Raw genomic sequence first — 16,790 nt, 5'->3', positions numbered from 1 at the left:
GATCCACAGAGAAATGTGAAATAACATAAGGACCTTACTAGAGACTTGTCTTTACAGCATGGCCCACCCTCCAACGGGTTTTAAATGGCTTTCCTGGTCATGCTTCTCGGCATTTTTGCTTTACGAAGCATACTATAAACCAGTCAGGGATCTATAAAACTTATGGCCTAGCTACAGAGGTCAGGGGTCTGCAACCAAAATAGCGAGAAGAACCATTTTTTTCAAATTCAGTTACAAAATCAACACTTCAAGAGCTGCAACGCCCGTGAATACGAGATGGTCCTTAATATATAACATCAAACTGTACTTTTTGTAACCCTCATTTTAAGAACAGCGCACACCCCGATTTGTACCGGTTAGAAAGTTTAAGAACAATAAGAAGTCCTGTGGTACCTTATAGACTAACAGATATTTTGGAACATAAGCTTTCGTGGGCCAAGACCCACTTCATCAGATGCATGAGTGAAGCGGGTCTTGGCCCATGAAAGCTTATGTGCTCCAAAATATCTGTTAGTCTATAAGGTGCCACGGGACTTCTTGTTGTTCTTGATGATACAGACTAACATGGCTACCTCTCTGATATTAGAAAGTCTAAGTTACTTTCACCCCTGGACTGGAGAGCAAATAAGGACAAGGAAAATGCTGCCCCTGGGGACAGGCTCTTAAGGAAGAAGGAGCAATGTTCACATGAACCCTCCATGCCCTCCCCCACTGCCAGGCTCTACCCCCCACAGCACCCAAACCTGCACCCCACCTCCAGGCTTTACCCGCCTCATCCCTCAGCCCCCAAATGCAACCCTCCATTTCCAAGCTTTACCCGCCCCCCCAGCCTGTGACCCTGCCCTCCATCCACAGGTTTAACCCCTCTGAGCCCCAAACCTACCTACCATTCCCCAGGCTTAATCTGCCTCAGCCCCAAACCAGCCCCTGGGACTATCCCATCCATGGTGCTGGCTGGGGAGCCTATGCTGGGTGGCCATGTGCGCCCAGTGGAAGGAGGGTTGACGTGTAGGTATTCCGCTGGCTGGGTGAGCTGAGCCACACCCACTGGAGGAGTATGGCCCCTTGGGTGGTGGGGCAAGTGAGGGGCTCTCTGTGGCTCCCGCCCTGCCGCTGCTAAAATAATGGAACTAAATTAACTGGTTTCATGGCCAAGTCCCTCCCACCACCTTGCCAGCTGTTAAACCAATTAAATTTAGATCTACTGTTTCAGCGGCAGCAAGGCAGGGAGTGCAGAGGAGTCAGCAGCAGCAATATCCAGAGCCACAAATGACTCCTTAAAGAGCTGCATGCGGCTGCAGAGCCGCAGGGTGCCAACCCCTGACCTAGGTAAAAAGGCAGCACAGCTTGTTGCTTGCAGTGGTGTCAACAGCATCTGCAGGGTCTAGGGCAAGGTGGGAGGTCCTGGCTCCCAGCCCCCACAAGGGGTAGGGCCAAGGATGGAAGGAGCAGGGCTTGGGGACCACTACTACCAATGCCCATGCACTAAGGCCCAGAGCTCCAGGAGCCTTTGAGCTTCCAGGCCCGGGGGCAACTGCCCCCTTTTCCTCTCCCCATTGGCAAGCCTGCTTGCTTGGGACCCCCAGGGAACTGACAGGTTGCGTGGGTCCCTGAGCAAGGCATGGGGCTGTCTCCATACTCCTGGAAAGGCCAGGGGTCAGGCAGCCAGCCCTGCACACCACCCAGAGCATGGCATCCCTGCCACACTCTCGGAACTGCATGGAGAACACAGGCTGGTACCCCTGTGATAATTTAAAAGGTCAGGGGCTCCGGCCGTTGCTTCAGCTGCCACAGTAGCAGCAGTGGCAGCTCAGAGACTCGGGCCTCTTTGAATTGCTAGGCCGCAGAGCAACTTCTCCATCTGTCTCCCTGACATTGTCGGCAGGCCTGTCCATTGCCTGGCCAAGGTGCTGCTGGTGAGTGCAGGGGTAGCTTGATGCTGGGCGGGGGGTGCATGTGACCCTTGTGTATCTCTGATGCATTGCCTTGGTTTTGAGCAAGCAAACTCTGCTAGAGAGGATCTGACTCTCTTCCCAAACTCCTCACAGGCAGGACATTAGACCGCACAGAGCCTTAAAGAAAGGGCAAAACAAAACCACCTCACTGTCAACCCATATAAAACACAACTGAACATCGGCAAAATCCTAAACTGCCCCAATCAGAAATGAAAACCAGCCCCATTATTTATCACTATGGGTTGTAAAAATCAAGTGAAACATATGCGGAGAGTAAGAGATACTGCTGATAGAATGGCCTGGCTGAAACAACCACTTTACGGCGTCCCCAAGCGTTCTAGTGTAAGTCTGTGTGATGCTCAGGTGAAGATCAGCTTTTACTATGAAAGGTGACCAAGTTTTGCTGTCCCCTTGGAAGGTGATTAGAAGTCTAAACCAAAGACTAAAATTCAGTGCTTCACAAACTGTGGCTCAGGACACGAAAGGGGGACATGGCCCTGTATTAACGGTATAGCTTGGGCTGACTTTGACTTGCTAAGGCCCAGGGCCAACGCCAGAGCTTGAGCCCCACCCTGGGGCTGAAGCCCTCAGCCTCAGCCTAAGGTGGCAGGGCTCAGGTTACAGGCCCTCCTACCTGGGACCAGGCCCGCTGATTGGGGTGTGTGTGTCATGGGGCTGTTGCCCTGGGGCCCGGCATTTCAAAACAGCCCAGAAATCCAGACGCTGCTGCTGCTAAGCCCCACTGCTTCTGCCTTTGGTTGCACCCCTTCTGGGGCAGAGAGCCGGGCTCCCCTCCCACCTTGCCCCAGGGCCCACAGTGGCTCTGGGTGCTGCTGCCTGGGGCCGAAGTCCTTGGGCTTTGGCCTTAGCCCTCCACCTGAGGCAGCGAGGTTTTGGCTCCACCCACTTGGAGCGACAGGGTTCAGGCGGGCTCAGGCTTCAGTTCCTTCCTGGGGTCATGTAGTAATTTATGTTATCAGAAGCAGGTCAGAGTGCAGTTAAGTTTGAGAAGCCCTGGACTAAATATTTAAATTAACCATTCAAGTAATAAAGTAATGGCAGCGGCACGGCTGAACAGTCAAACAACCATTAAAACCAAATTCAATTTGTCCTTTCAGCATCCTTGAGTCTCTAGTTCAGCGGTGCTAGAATAATTCTTACCGTGGGAATGCTGAAGGGAGAAACCATGTTTTCACATTCTTCTTACTCTTTTGAGCTAGGGGTGTGGAAGCACCTCAGCAACCCTAGTTTGAGCACCTATGCTCTAGTTAGTAAGAGTGAAGCTTGGTTTTCTTCTACTATTCAGTTGAACACAGGAGTTTCATAAACTAGCTGGTCACAGAGCCTGGGAAAATCTAAGTGATTCAAACTAAACATCAACATGTGGGCTAATAAATGGAGTGATAAATGCCCACTTACAAACGGAGGGTTGATCCTGCAGCCCCTTCTCCAGGGGAGTGGCCACAATGGAGAGGCTGCAGGATTGGGTCCCGAAGGAGCGTAACAGTACCTGTCTGACTCATGCCCCGACTTCCCTCAGTCCAGTTCTCTTGTTCAATTTTAGCTTAAATCTTCTTCAGATTCTTCAGTCAGACAGAAAGGTTGTCATGGTTCCTTAATTTGCGCGTTTGCAAAAGACCATTTAGCTCTCCCCAGTTGTCATATAAAAATAAATCCTTGGTTTCAATTCACTTAACACAGCTGGCGGATGGAAAAGTTTTTTGCCCTCCCGAGTTCTCTGTCCCAGGTTCTCAGGGAGGTGGAGGTAGCTTCAGATCCAGCAGATTGTAGGCGAAAACATTCCAGAAGATGGCAAACAATACAAAGATGATATAAATAAAAACAAAGATCCACCATACGGACTGGTCTTGGAGTCTCTGCTCATAGTTCCTTAGGATGACCACGCCCAAGGTGATTCCAACCACCACCCCACCCAGGTGTGCGACGAAACTTGGGTGTGGACATGGGGGGTAAGCAGATGGATGGAACCGCAGCCACACAGCCCTTCCAAATTCAAAGCTCACTGGAATACAGAGAGAGAGAGAGAAAAAAGATAAGCCCCTTGTCCATGGCAGTCCTGCTCTGCTCCCACCACTTGGAGCTCCTTCAAGGCAATCACCGGAGAACGGCCTGTGCTGTTTCAGAAACGTCTCTTGCTATCTCATGAATAGTGCAGAGATCACTTCTTTATTGAACAGAGGGAAAGAGACCCTTGTTACAGGCAAAGGTAATAAGCCAGTTTTGGCCAATCAGTTCACCATACATCCGACAGGTAACATTAGTGCAGGCACATAGTGTAAAGTGGTCTCTTATTTCCTAGGGCTGCTTGTGATTTCCAGGACTCTCTACTATTTGTTGAATATTGACCATGTCTCCTGTACCATATATAACACAGACGTCCCACAGACACAAGGATAATCTTAGCAAGCAACAGAAACATCAACCCAGTGATCTTGTGTGCATGCCTGACAGAGAGAATCAACTTTCATGCATTGACTGTAAAGACAGTCATTTTGTTTACTTAATATTAAGTGTGAGCTGGGCTGGGTGACTTTTAGACAGTCACTGATAAGTCTGGCAGCAGAAATATGTTTGGAAGAGGAATCTCAATGTGGAGTTGGATCAGAGAGGTAACCATGTCAGTTTGTATCTTCACAAACAACAAGAAGTCCTGTGGCACCTTGTAGACTAACAGACATTATAGATTAACAGATAATATCTGTTAGTCCATAAGGTGTCACAGGACTTCTTGTTGTTGAATGTGGATTTGGGTTTTTCTTACAGATTGGGCTGAAACAAATCCTCAGCTCTGTACAGCTCCAAACTTTACATGAGTTCAGAAACAGAGCTAGACCAGAAATTCTCTGCAATAGATTCTTCTGGTTGCTTTTTATAAACCCAGAAAGAAACTTTCAGTAAAATTTTGTCCTCCTTTAAATCTCTTGGTGCCTGTCCCTTACCTCCTCCACATTGTTTGGGTCGGTCAGTACATGATGTCTCTTGTCTTTTCATCCAGGAACATCAGATCACCTCTGTATTTGTATTTCAGTTGATAGAGTTGTAGATACAAAGGTGAATGAGATCAAGCACAGGGCATGGTGGGGGGAAAGTGAGGGGGCACAACCCAACCATACTCTCAGGGCCATTCTTATGATTTATAGGGCCCTATGCAGTACGATTAAATATGCTCCTATGCTCGATGGCAGCCTGGGGGGAAGGAGGATGACAGTTTTTTGGAAAAGTGATTTATAATCTTCAGCAACACACTAATGACATTTTTAAAGCAAATTTTAAACAAAGCTCCGATAGAGTAACACAGTAAATTCATTCCGAGGGGTAGCTGTGTTAGGCTACGTCTACACGTGAACCCTACATCGAAGTAGTCTATTTCAATGTGGCGACATCGAAATAGGCTATTTCGATGAATAACGTCTACACGTCCTCCAGGGCTGGCAACGTCGATGTTCAACATTGACGTTGCGCAGCCACACATCGAAATAGGTCCTGCGAGGGAACGTCTACACACCAAAGTAGCACACATCGAAATAGGGGTGCCAGGCACAGCTGCAGACAGGGTCACAGGGCGGACTCAACAGCAAGTCACTCCCTTAAAGGGCCCCTCCCAGACACACTTTCACTAAACAGTGCAAGATACACAGAGCCGACAACTAGTTGCAGACCCTGTGCCTGCAGCATGGATCCCCAGCTGCAGCAGCAGCAGCCAGAAGCCCTGGCCTACGGGCTGCTGCACACGGTGACCATAGAGCCCCGCAAGGGCTGGAGAGATAGCGTCTCTCAACCCCCCAGCTGATGGCCGCCATGGAGGACCCCGCTATTTCGATGTTGCGGGACGCGGATCGTCTACACGTTCCCTACTTCGATGTTGAACATCGAAGTAGGGCGCTATTCCCATCCCCTCATGGGGTTAGCGACTTCGACGTCTCGCCGCTTAATGTCGATTTCAACTTCGAAATAGCGCCCAACACGTGTAGCCGTGACGGGCGCTATTTCGAAGTTGGCGCCGCTACTTCGAAATAGCGTGCACGTGTAGACACGGCTTTAGTCTGCAGCTTCACTAATAACAAGCAGTCCTGTAGCGCCTTAAAGACTAACAAATTTATTAGGTCATGAGCATTTGTGGGTAAGACCCACTTCCTCAGATTATTGAAGCAGGCAATTAGAAACGAGGGTTTATATGGCATGACAAACATTCTTCCCAAGTACTATCACTAATTATTAAACTGTGTTCCTATTTCACTTAACTGCACTTCCAGGATGGTCAGAGGAAGGTAAAAATCTCCCCAGACCTCTACCAATTTGGCACCGATAGAAAACAAAATTCTTTCCTGTCCCCAAAAGGACAGTTAGTCAAATCCACAGCATCCGCAGCACACGGCTCTGAAGCTATCAGTGCAGGGTGTGGAAGGTGTGGCTGCAGGAAATGCGTAAAAAGAGGCTGCACATGGTCCAGGTGAAGGTTTAAATTAGTGAAAGGGGAAGGTAAAGGAGCAGTCAGCTCCTTTCTTCCCCCAAGCTAGCTAAGGCATGGCTAGAGACTTCGAAGCATCACGAGTATGCCTTCCTCATTCACCTGGGCTACCCCAATTCCTACCAGCTCCCTCACTTGTTCCCACCCCCTTCCATTGAGGCATTTAGGTGTCACTTGCCACATTCCATGAGCAACGCTCCCCTACTAGCGTGGGCTTTCCCCCCAAGAACTGCTAGTTTCTTGGAAATTAAACAAAAACTCAACTGTTCTACATTAAATTTAGAGACCTCAGAGAGAATCAGGTGAGAGGTAACAAGGCAGGAAGTCTTTCCTTCTCTAGTTCAGTGGCTCTCAACGAGGGATGCACATAACACTTGGGGTTCGCAGAGGTCGTCCAGGGAGTACAGCAATTTGTTTAGATATTTGTCTAGTTTTAGACTTGGCTACATAAAAAGAACCATCCAAGTCAGTACAAACTAAAATTTCATGCGGACAATGAGTAGTTTATCCTGCCCTATGTACTGTACACTGAAATGTAAGTACAATATTTATATTCCAATCAATGTATTTCATAATTATATGATCAGCAATTTTTCAGTACCAGTGTGCTGTGGCACTTTTGGGCTTTTATGTCTGATTTTATAAGCAAGTTGTTTTTAAGTAAGGTTAAACTTGGGGTTCACCCGACCAATCAAACTCCTGTGAGAGGTAAAGCTGTCTGGAATGGTTTACAGCCACTGCTCTAGGTCACCCGTCTGAATCAGGCATAAGTCTGTAGTGACCAAAACCAGCTAACACTAATCTCATGCAAGATGAACTGATGGACTTCATCCAGTTGCCAGAGAACAACACTACCACAGTCAGTTTCCTTGCTGATAGTTCCATCAGAGAAGCCAGGAATTTGAGTCAAGAGAGAACAAATCTCTCACACCTATAGGTGATCCTTCCAGCGCTGTGTTCATGTACATGGGCCAGGAGATGCAGAGAAGCTTGCATTGCTGTGGCTGACTATGCTCGGCTTGTTCTCTGCATTCAGTTTCAGAGCCAGTTATCTCTTGTTCACTTTTTTAAAATTACAGAAATGGAAATGCAAAAATCAAAAGCGGAGTCCTAGAAAGAAATTTGGGAAGCCTAAGAATGCCTCTCACACAGCCTCCCAGTGCAATTTTAATTTGCCACTTAGTCTTAATTCAAGAAGAAATTCTGATTTAAATTTTATAATTAATTTGTGATTCCAGACATCTGCAGTGCTTTAGGCACTGAGTTTGATTTGCAGGTGCTTTGGCCTCTACAGGACAAAGCCCTTATATTGTAGATTATTCTACCTGAAACTCTCCAGATTGAACCTCTCTAATCTGGAACTCCTCATCTGGCAAACTCTGTAATCTGGCATGATTTTAGTTAGCCGGACAATCACTTATCATGGGTGTGGCCAAGTTTCCCGTTGTCCCATAAAGTTTGTTTACAGGCACAAGTCCTGGCTGTCAGTGTTCTGTGCAGTTATTTAGCTGTAATTTACCCCCAAATGTCTTCTAAGAGCCCAGAAAGCAGTGGAAGTGTTGGTAATGTGTTAGACAATATTGATCTCCCGTGGTTCAGCAAATTCTCTCGTCCGGCATCAGTCAGGTCCTGAGTATGCTGGATGAGAGAGGTTCAACCTGCACTAGTTAGTTAAAGAGGTCACAACTGTGATGCTGTACAGCTCGAGCATTACAGGCCTGCTGTGCTGCTGTCATGCAGACATGGCCTCAATGCATTTAGAAGCATGAATAGGCCTGAGAGGCTTGAGGCCATGTCTGTACAACAGCAGCACAAGCATGGTGCTGAAGCTGTGTCGCTGTAGCTCTGCATTATAAAGGATTCTAACTTCAATGGAAAGGGGTTTTCCATCCACATTGTCAAGCCTCTTCTCAGAGATAATTCTGCAGAAGAACCCTTCCATCACCCATCTGCAAACACAGGGTATGATGTTGCGCAGGAGATGAAATTGTTCATAGCCCAGAGTGATGGAGCTAGGTCAATGCAATTTTGAGGGGCGGACCAGGCCACAGACCAATTGTGGACTGCACTGCTGATGCTTAAGTGATAGATAAAGAGGAGAGTCAGGACAAGACGACTCTGCAGCTATGAATATGGTTGTGATTCCTTATCTGGCCAGATGTGGATGATTTGAAATAGTTGCTCTGGGACATCAGGGTTTAACACTGACATTACAAAAGCCCCACATCAATGGAAAGAGATTTTGCCACAGACAGCTTGTTGGAAATCCATCTGATCCTTTTCTCTTCTCCAGATGAGCCTATCCCTTGTGCATTAGCACTGGGAGTTCACTTTTGCACAGCTTGACAAAAGAGGAGAGACGCAGCTTTTCATTCTCAATTGACATTAGCCTGGGCCATGCCCTTTGTGGCAGCTGTGATGAGCTGGGACACTTCTGACTGACCCTGAGGGGGTTGGTGGCAGGTGTTCTGGATGATGCTGAAGCACTAGGTGATTGGGCAACAAAATGGCAGATGACTTTTACTGTTGATAAGTACACAGTAATGTACATTGCAAAACGTAATCCCAAATATACGTACAAAATGGTGAGGACTAAATTAGTTATTACCACCCAATAGATATCATGGTGGATAGTTCTCTGAAAATATCCACTCAACATGCAGCAGCAGTCAAAAAGGAATTAGAATGTTAGGAATCATTAAAAAAGGGAGAGCGCATAAGAGAGAATATGTCATTGGCTACATAAATCCATGGTATGCCCGAGTCTTGAATACTGCATACAGATGTGGTCACCTCATCTCAGAAAATGTATCTTGGCACTGGAAAAGGTTCAGAAAAAGGCAACAAAAATGATTAGATGTTTGTAATGTCAGCCATATAAGGAGAGATTTAAAAAAACTGGGACTTTTCAGCTCGGAAAAGAGGAGACTAAGGGGAAAGAGTATGATGGAGGTCTATAAAATCATGACTGGTGTTGGGAAAGTAAATAAGGAAAAGTTATTTACAGGTTCCCACAGCACAAGAGCTAAGAGTCACCAAATGAAAATGACAGGTTAGCAGGTTTAAAAAAAAACAAAAGGAAGTATTTCTCAATGCAATGCACAACCAACCTGTGGAACTCCTTGCCAGAGGATGTTGTGAAGCCCAGGACTCTAACAGGGTTAAAAAGAACTAGATAAATTCATGGATATTAGGTCCATCAATGGATATTAGGTCCATCAATGCGTATTAGGCCAGGATGGGCACAAATGGTGCCTCTAACCTCCATCAGAAGCTGGAAATGGTGAAAGAGGAGGGATCACTTGATGACTATCTGTTTTGTTCATTACACTAGGACATCTGGCATCAGCCACTGTTGGAAGACAGTATCCTGGACTAGACAGATCTTTGGTCTGGTCATTCTTATGTTCTTATTAAGAACTTGTTTTCTTTGTTGGTCTATCAGAGTTTGGCCCTGACTACCTGTAGGCCTCAGTGTCACATGCTGCCAGCAGCTTTAGCTCCCTCTTCCCCACTCCCGCCTCCTCGCCTTTTACTTTTCTTATAAAGCTGGGTGGTTTTTGTCATTTGCCCAGCAGAAGTCAGTGAGGGCAAGATTCATCTATAGCCTTTTACAAGGGCACTCAGGTGATAGGCTCTGAACAAACCTTTACAATAACACTACACATATTATAAAAACCACTGGTGTGACAGACGGTCTATACAGGCTATTCAAAATCCTATGTCACACTGCCCCACTAATTAGCTAGCCAAGCAACTGGATAACCTACTCACATACCCAGTCAAGCACTCAAATTAGCATGAGAAAGATGATCTAGTGCTTAAAGCTGCAGCCTCAGTGTCAGTAGGTCAGAGTTCTATTTCCACTCTGGCACAGACACGCGGTGAAATCTTGGCACATAACTGGCGGCCCAACGATGCAGAGGGGCACCTTGTGGGATTTTCAGAAGCATTTAATCAGGTGATGCACCCAACTCCTGCCAGCTCAAAAAATCCTACTAGGCAGCCGTCTGCCTCTTTAAGTCCAAAATACCTTTGAAAATCTGGCCCTTCGAAGCCCAAGTGAGTCTCATCAATAGTCAATGGGACTTGGGCTTCTAAATGCATTCATTACTTTTGAAAATGCAACTTCAGGGGTTTGGGCAATTTTGGTCCTTGGTCTCAATCTCTATGTGCATCATCTTCCCCTTCTGGAAAGCAGGGAGAATACTTCCTTGCTACAGGGGCCTGGAGCAGCTTACTTCATTGGTGCCTGCCCAGTACTTTGGAGATCCTCAGGCTGAGAGTGCTGTAGAAGTGCAATGCATTGCTATGATTAAAGCATTGTTTACTGGGGCATTCACGGAGAAGCAGCGAGCCCCCAGACCTTCACAAGTGTCCGTTTTCCAGACACTGATATACACGGCCTTTACATTTTCAAACTCTCCCCTGTAACATTTGAATCCAGATTTTGTGTTCCAGACTTTCTGCTGCTGTGAATTCTGGCTGCTGGTTCCCAGAGATAGAGCCAAGTTACCCTGGGATGCACAACCACTAATGGCAAAGGTAAACAAAACCAGACTCTGTGCACGCCAAACATATTACAATACTTACTACAGATCAAGGCCACAGCCATGCGCAGCAGCTTGAATTGGCACTTCATTCCAGACCAGTTCTAGAAAAGGAGACAACAAAAACAAAGTTACGCTTGTACAATTTATGCTGTGGGAATCTGAAGCTGGATCTAGACGCCTGCTGAACATCTCAGGACTTGATCTCACCACACAGAATGGGAACAAACTAGCTCTGCTCCAACTGGGGCTACTCTGGCAACACTTCCCAGCATTCTTGGCTCATCCACATGCCAAAAGTAGACGCATCAAATAGAGGTCTCAGAGGGGCAGCCGTGTTAGTCTGTAACTTCAAAAACAACAGCCCTGTGGCACCTTAGAGACTAATGGATCAGGCACTCTCACAAGTCAATTGAATCCTTTTGTTTCTTTACTCTGCAGCGGTACTGGCTGGAAGATGAAGATGTGAGAGCACAGTAAAGCCGCAGAACTGGGAATCCTTCTGCATCACACGGACTTTAACATTCCACAGGCTGAGCCCCTCTAGCCCAGCACGCTCTCCTCCAGCAATATCCATAATCTGGCATGATTTCAGTTAGCCAGATGACCACTTATCATTGGTGTGGCCAAATCTTCCATGGTCCCATAAAGTTTGTTTACAGCCACGCGTCCTGGCCCTCTGTGTTCTATGCTGCTATTTAGCTGTAATTTACCCCTAAATGTCTTCTAAGAGCCCAGAAAGCAGTGGAAAGCCGTGTCTACACGTGCACGCTACTTCGAAGTAGCAGCACTAACTTCGAAATAGCGCCCGTCACGGCTACATGTGTTGGGCGCTATTTCGAAGTTAACATCGACGTTAGGCGGCGAGACGTCGAAGCCGCTAACCCCATGAGGGGATGGGAATAGCGCCCTACTTCGACGTTCAACGTCGAAGTAGGGACCGTGTAGCCGTTGCGTGTCCCGCAACATCGAAATTGCGGGGTCCGCCATGGCGGCTATCAGCTGAGGGGTTGAGAGACGCTCTCTCTCCAGCCCCTGCGGGGCTCTATGGTCATCGTGTGCAGCAGCCCTTAGCCCAGGGCTTCTGGCTGCTGCTGCTGCAGCTGGGGATCCATGCTGCATGCACAGGGTCTGCAACTAGTTGTCGGCTCTGTGGATCTTGTGTTGTTTAGTGCAACTGTGTCTGGGAAGGGCCCTTTAAGGGAGCAGCTTGCTGTGGAGTCCGCCCTGTGACCCTGTCTGCAGCTGTGCCTGGCACCCTTATTTCGATGTGTGCTACTTTGGCATGTAGACGTTCCCTCGCAGCGCCTATTTCGATGTGGTGCTGCGCAACGTCGATGTTGAACGTCGACGTTGCCAGCCCTGGAGGACGTGTAGACGTTGTTCATCGAAATAGCCTATTTCGATGTCGCTACATCTAAATAAGCTACTTCAATGTAGGCTTCACGTGTAGACGTAGCCGAAGTGTTGGTAATGCTGCTAGACCATACCGACCTCCCATGATAAAGAATATTCTTTTGTTTGGCACCAATCAGGTCCCGAGGGTGCCAGACTAGAGAGGTTCAACCTGTATTCCTTTTGTTGTGTTCTTTTACCCCTACAGTTCACAGTGGATGCGAGGGGGAGACCTGGGAAGCTAAGGGCAGCTTATCCCAGAAGTTTTAGAATAAGTTACATGGAAATGATGAGGAGGTTGAATTGAAAATGTAGAACAATCAACTGCGTGACTCTGGACAGGGATATGGTTGCAAACTGATCGAGGACTCAGTAAAGCTCCAAGTAGAGCCCCAGGTGAATACAAAATTTGTATCTGCATCCACATCTGTAATATGATTCGTCGACATCAGCATCTACATCCATGGATATCAGAGGGCTAGGGAACAGAGGCAGCTCTAAAAAGCAGCAACCGCCCTGGCTAATCAGGTGTTATCACAGGCAGAGTGGGAGCAGCAGGAGAAGGGGCTGCTATAAATCAGTTAGGGCCATCTGATCCCAACTGACGCTGCTATAGACCTTTTAAACAGCTTTTTTCCAGCAGGGAGCGGGGGATGGAAGAGGAGGTTGGAGAGAGGTGAGGAGATTAGAGCAGACAAGGAGAGAGTTAGAGAGCAGTGAAGGAGAATACCAATAACATCAGAGACAGCAAGGGAGATAAGGCGCTCCCTGGCCCTGGTCACCTCAGGGCTCAGCTGGAGGCAGGGAGGGATTGGTTCCTCAGCCGAGTCAGACCAGGGGGCTCCTACCCACTGCCTCTTGAGCCAAGGGACCGAAACCCAAACCCTGGCAAGTGCAAGCAGTTCCCATACTGCAGCCTGAACAGAGGTCTGAGGTCCAGGAGTGATACTGACCCTGCCAGAGTGGAGATCCCTAAATTTGCAGGTTTCTAGACACAAAATTGTATTAACATCTGAATTTGCAAAAATGAGCTGCATCCACATCCACAGACACCAGTGCCTATAAAGTGGACATCCACGGATTTGCAGGGCTGTAGCTAAAAGTTTGGAAAACAACATGTCATGGGTCTATTTTTGTGGGTGTGATCTCAGAGCTGAGACCGTGGCAAAAATGGTGGCGGAGCTTTGTGACTTTGTCCTCACCCACAAGTATTTCAGATTTGAGGACAAATTATACCTTCAAATCAGTGGCACTACTATGGGCACCCGCATGGCCCCACAATATGCCAATATTTTTATGGCTGACCTGGAACAACACTTTCTCAGTTCTTGTCCCCTAGTGCCCCTCCTCTACCTGAGCTACACTGATGACATCTTCAACATCTGGACCCACAGGAAGGAGGCTCTTGAAGAGTTCCACTGTGATTTCAACAGTTTCTGCCCCACCATCAACCTTAGCCTGGACAAGTCCACACAAGAGATCCACTTCCAGGACACTACTGTGCAGATAAGTGATGGTCACATAAATACCACCCTATACCAAAAACCCATGGACCGCTATGCTTATCTACACGCCTCCAGCTTCCATCCAGGGCACACTGAACAATTCATTGTATACAGTCAGGCACTAAGGTACAACCATATTTGCTCTGATCCATCAGACAAAGACAAACATCTACAAGACCTTTACCAAGCTTTCCTCAAACTACAATATCCACCTAAAGAAGTGAGGAAACAGACTGACAGAGCCAAACGGGTACCCAGAAGCCACCTGCTACAAGACAGGCCTCGCAAGGAAAACAAGAGAACACCCCTGACCATCACATACAGCCTCCACCTAAGGCCTCTCCAATGCCTCATCAGCGATCTGCAACCCATCATGAACAATGATCTTTCACTCTCACAGACTTTGGGAGGCAGGCCTGTCCTCGCCTACAGACAGCCTGCCAACCTTAAACAAATCCTCCCCAGCCACTATAGATCACAAAACAGTAACTATAAGCTTGGAACCAATCCCTGCAACAAACCTCACTGCCAACTCTGCTCACATATCTACACCAGTGATATCATCCCAGGACCTAACATCAACCATACCATCAGGGGCTTCTTTACCTGCACATCTACTAATATAATATATGCCATCATGTGCCAGCAATGCCCCACTGCAATTTACATTGGCCAAACTGGACAGTCTCTACATAAAAGAACAAATGGACATAAATCAGACATCAGGAATGGTAGTGTACGGAAGCCTGTGGGAGAACACTTCAATCTCCTTGGACACTCAGTAGCAGATTTAAGGGTGGCAGTTCTGAAACAAAGAAATTTCAAAAATCAAATGGAGAGAGAAATCTCTGAGCTGCAATTTATTTGCAAATTTGACTCCATAAATCAAGGATTAAACAGAGACTGGGGTTGGCTCACACCTTACAAAACAAAAAGCAGTCAAGTAGCACTTTAAAGACTAGCAAGATAGTTTATTAGGTGAGCTTTCGTGGGACAGACCCACTTCTTCCCCATGAAAGCTCACCAAATAAACTATTTTGCTAGTCTTTAAAGTGCTACTTGACTGCTTTTTGTTTTCATAGTGTATAGACTAGCACGGCTTCCTCTCTGTTACTACCTTACAAAAGGAAATTTTCTGCCCTAGGTGTTAACATCTCCACATTAGACTGACAATGGGCCGTATCCCGCCCCACCCCCCGTCTCATCTGACCTGTTTTTTCCTCTCTTCACACATACTACTAATAATGGGCCTTTTCCACCATGACTGAAGAGACCTTGTCAGCTCTGGCCCTCCCTTTTACTGAGACCCCACTCTTTAAATACCTCTATGAACTTCCCCCCCACCCCCCCGGACTCAAGCATGCAGCAGGCCTTTGCCCACAAAAGCTTATGCTCCAAAATATCTGTTAGTCTATAAGGTACCACAGAACTTCTTGTTGTTATCTCAGAGCTCGGCAGTCTAGGAAACAGAGGTGGATTTGGGGTGAGGTGCTGAGGGGGGAGAGAGAATGTAATTAATAAACCCTTTTCATCAGCTCACCAACACTAAGTGGTCAGGCTCACAACAGGACAAACATTTGCTTCCTCCAGCTGAACTGGGGTGAACATTCTTGGGTAATGACAGAGGCATTCACAAGCATTGAAAGAAATTAGATACCCAGATATTTCTCCCACTTCACAGACAAGGGGTATATTTTCTTCCCTGATCGTCTCCTTTTGATCCAAACAATATAGCAAGGAGCATGGAGACATCGGCATCTCGTTACTTCTTGCGAGCAGGAAACGTGAATGACCTTGCACCCAGGAGCTAAACCACACGAGAGGATCAATAAATCAGCACTGGTATCTGCTTAGTGGGAATCCGCTGCAGTGTTTGCAGCGCTCAAGATTTAAAGGATGAACCCAAGTCTTGAGGGGAAAAGGTTAACCAGGACCCCTGGGCTAGATGATAATGAACGACTGTGAGTCACTGAGGCAAGCAGTGGCTGAGGGGTAACACAGTCCCCCAGGCTCGTAGGACCTCAGAGTGTGGGTGCTGCTGTGGGGCACTACTTGGAGGGAAGAGCATTGTGGTCTGTGAGGGATGCAGGTCCTGATGAGTGGTGGAGGATGGACAAAAGGACAGCAGATGAGATCCCACCAGGACAAGGCACTCTGATGCTGGACTGAGCTAATGCCCAGACTAGCCAGCAGGAGGCACCACAGTGGTGAGTTGACCTTGTTACAGAGGTATGCTCTAAACCAGGGAATCATCAACACCTGGCATGGTGCCAAGAGTGGCATGTGAGCTGATTTTCATCAGCAGAGCTTGACCTGCCCCTCCTCCCCCATTTGCCAGGAGCTTGCTCAAAGCCACAACACCTATGATTTAGCAAAAGACCAGCTAATGCTCCCAACTACCACATAAATGGTAAAGCTCTGCATCTTCATTTATTCAGTAATCAAGCTGTTGTTAAGTAGGTCTTTTAGTGACTTTAAAAAGTATTGCTGGCACTCGGACAGTACATAGAGGTCAAAAGGTCAAATTTTGGCACTCTGCCTGGGCAAGGTTGCTGACCTCAGGTCTAAATAAAGGCAGGAACCAAAGCATAAAACACAGAAGAACTTAGTGCCTTGATTCTGCAAAGACTGCACATGGTTAACTTTATATACCAGAGGCCTGATCCAAAACTTAGCATACTGTAAGCCTGATCCAAAGCCCATCAAGATCAATGGAAAGCCCCTTTTTGACATCTGGAGGCTTTTGGTTTCAAAAGGACTACTCAGAATGTACAAAATTCAGCACACGAATAATTCTTTGTGGGATTACAGCCTGCATCTGTTCCCTTTCTTTATGGACTTGGATTTAATCTATAGAAGACACTGTACAAAAGAGCTCTAGAAAGCTGAACCACTG

The 16,790-nt window shown here is 47.2% G+C and overlaps 1 protein-coding gene across 4 annotated transcripts in view; it reads right to left on the bottom strand.

The window, feature by feature from the left end:
- Positions 1–963: 963 nt before the first annotated feature.
- The window catches only part of RHBDL3 (rhomboid like 3), a 154,091-nt gene continuing 138,264 nt past the window's right edge, over positions 964–16,790 (bottom strand). For all 4 annotated transcript variants that reach the window (XM_075014537.1, XM_075014539.1, XM_075014538.1 and 1 more), the window contains 2 exons: positions 11,038–11,098; positions 964–3,978 (listed from right to left, as the gene is read on the bottom strand). In XM_075014537.1, coding sequence (XP_074870638.1) covers positions 3,707–3,978; positions 11,038–11,098 — 333 coding nt within the window. In that variant the 3' untranslated portion in view covers positions 964–3,706. The remainder of the gene's footprint in view (positions 3,979–11,037; positions 11,099–16,790) is intronic.

Source organism: Carettochelys insculpta, chromosome 20 (genome assembly GCF_033958435.1).
Source record: "Carettochelys insculpta isolate YL-2023 chromosome 20, ASM3395843v1, whole genome shotgun sequence".
In the NCBI taxonomy this organism is placed as follows: domain Eukaryota; kingdom Metazoa; phylum Chordata; order Testudines; family Carettochelyidae; genus Carettochelys; species Carettochelys insculpta.
Note: the sequence above shows the minus strand (reverse complement) of the source record. Positions and strands in the feature narration are given on the sequence as shown.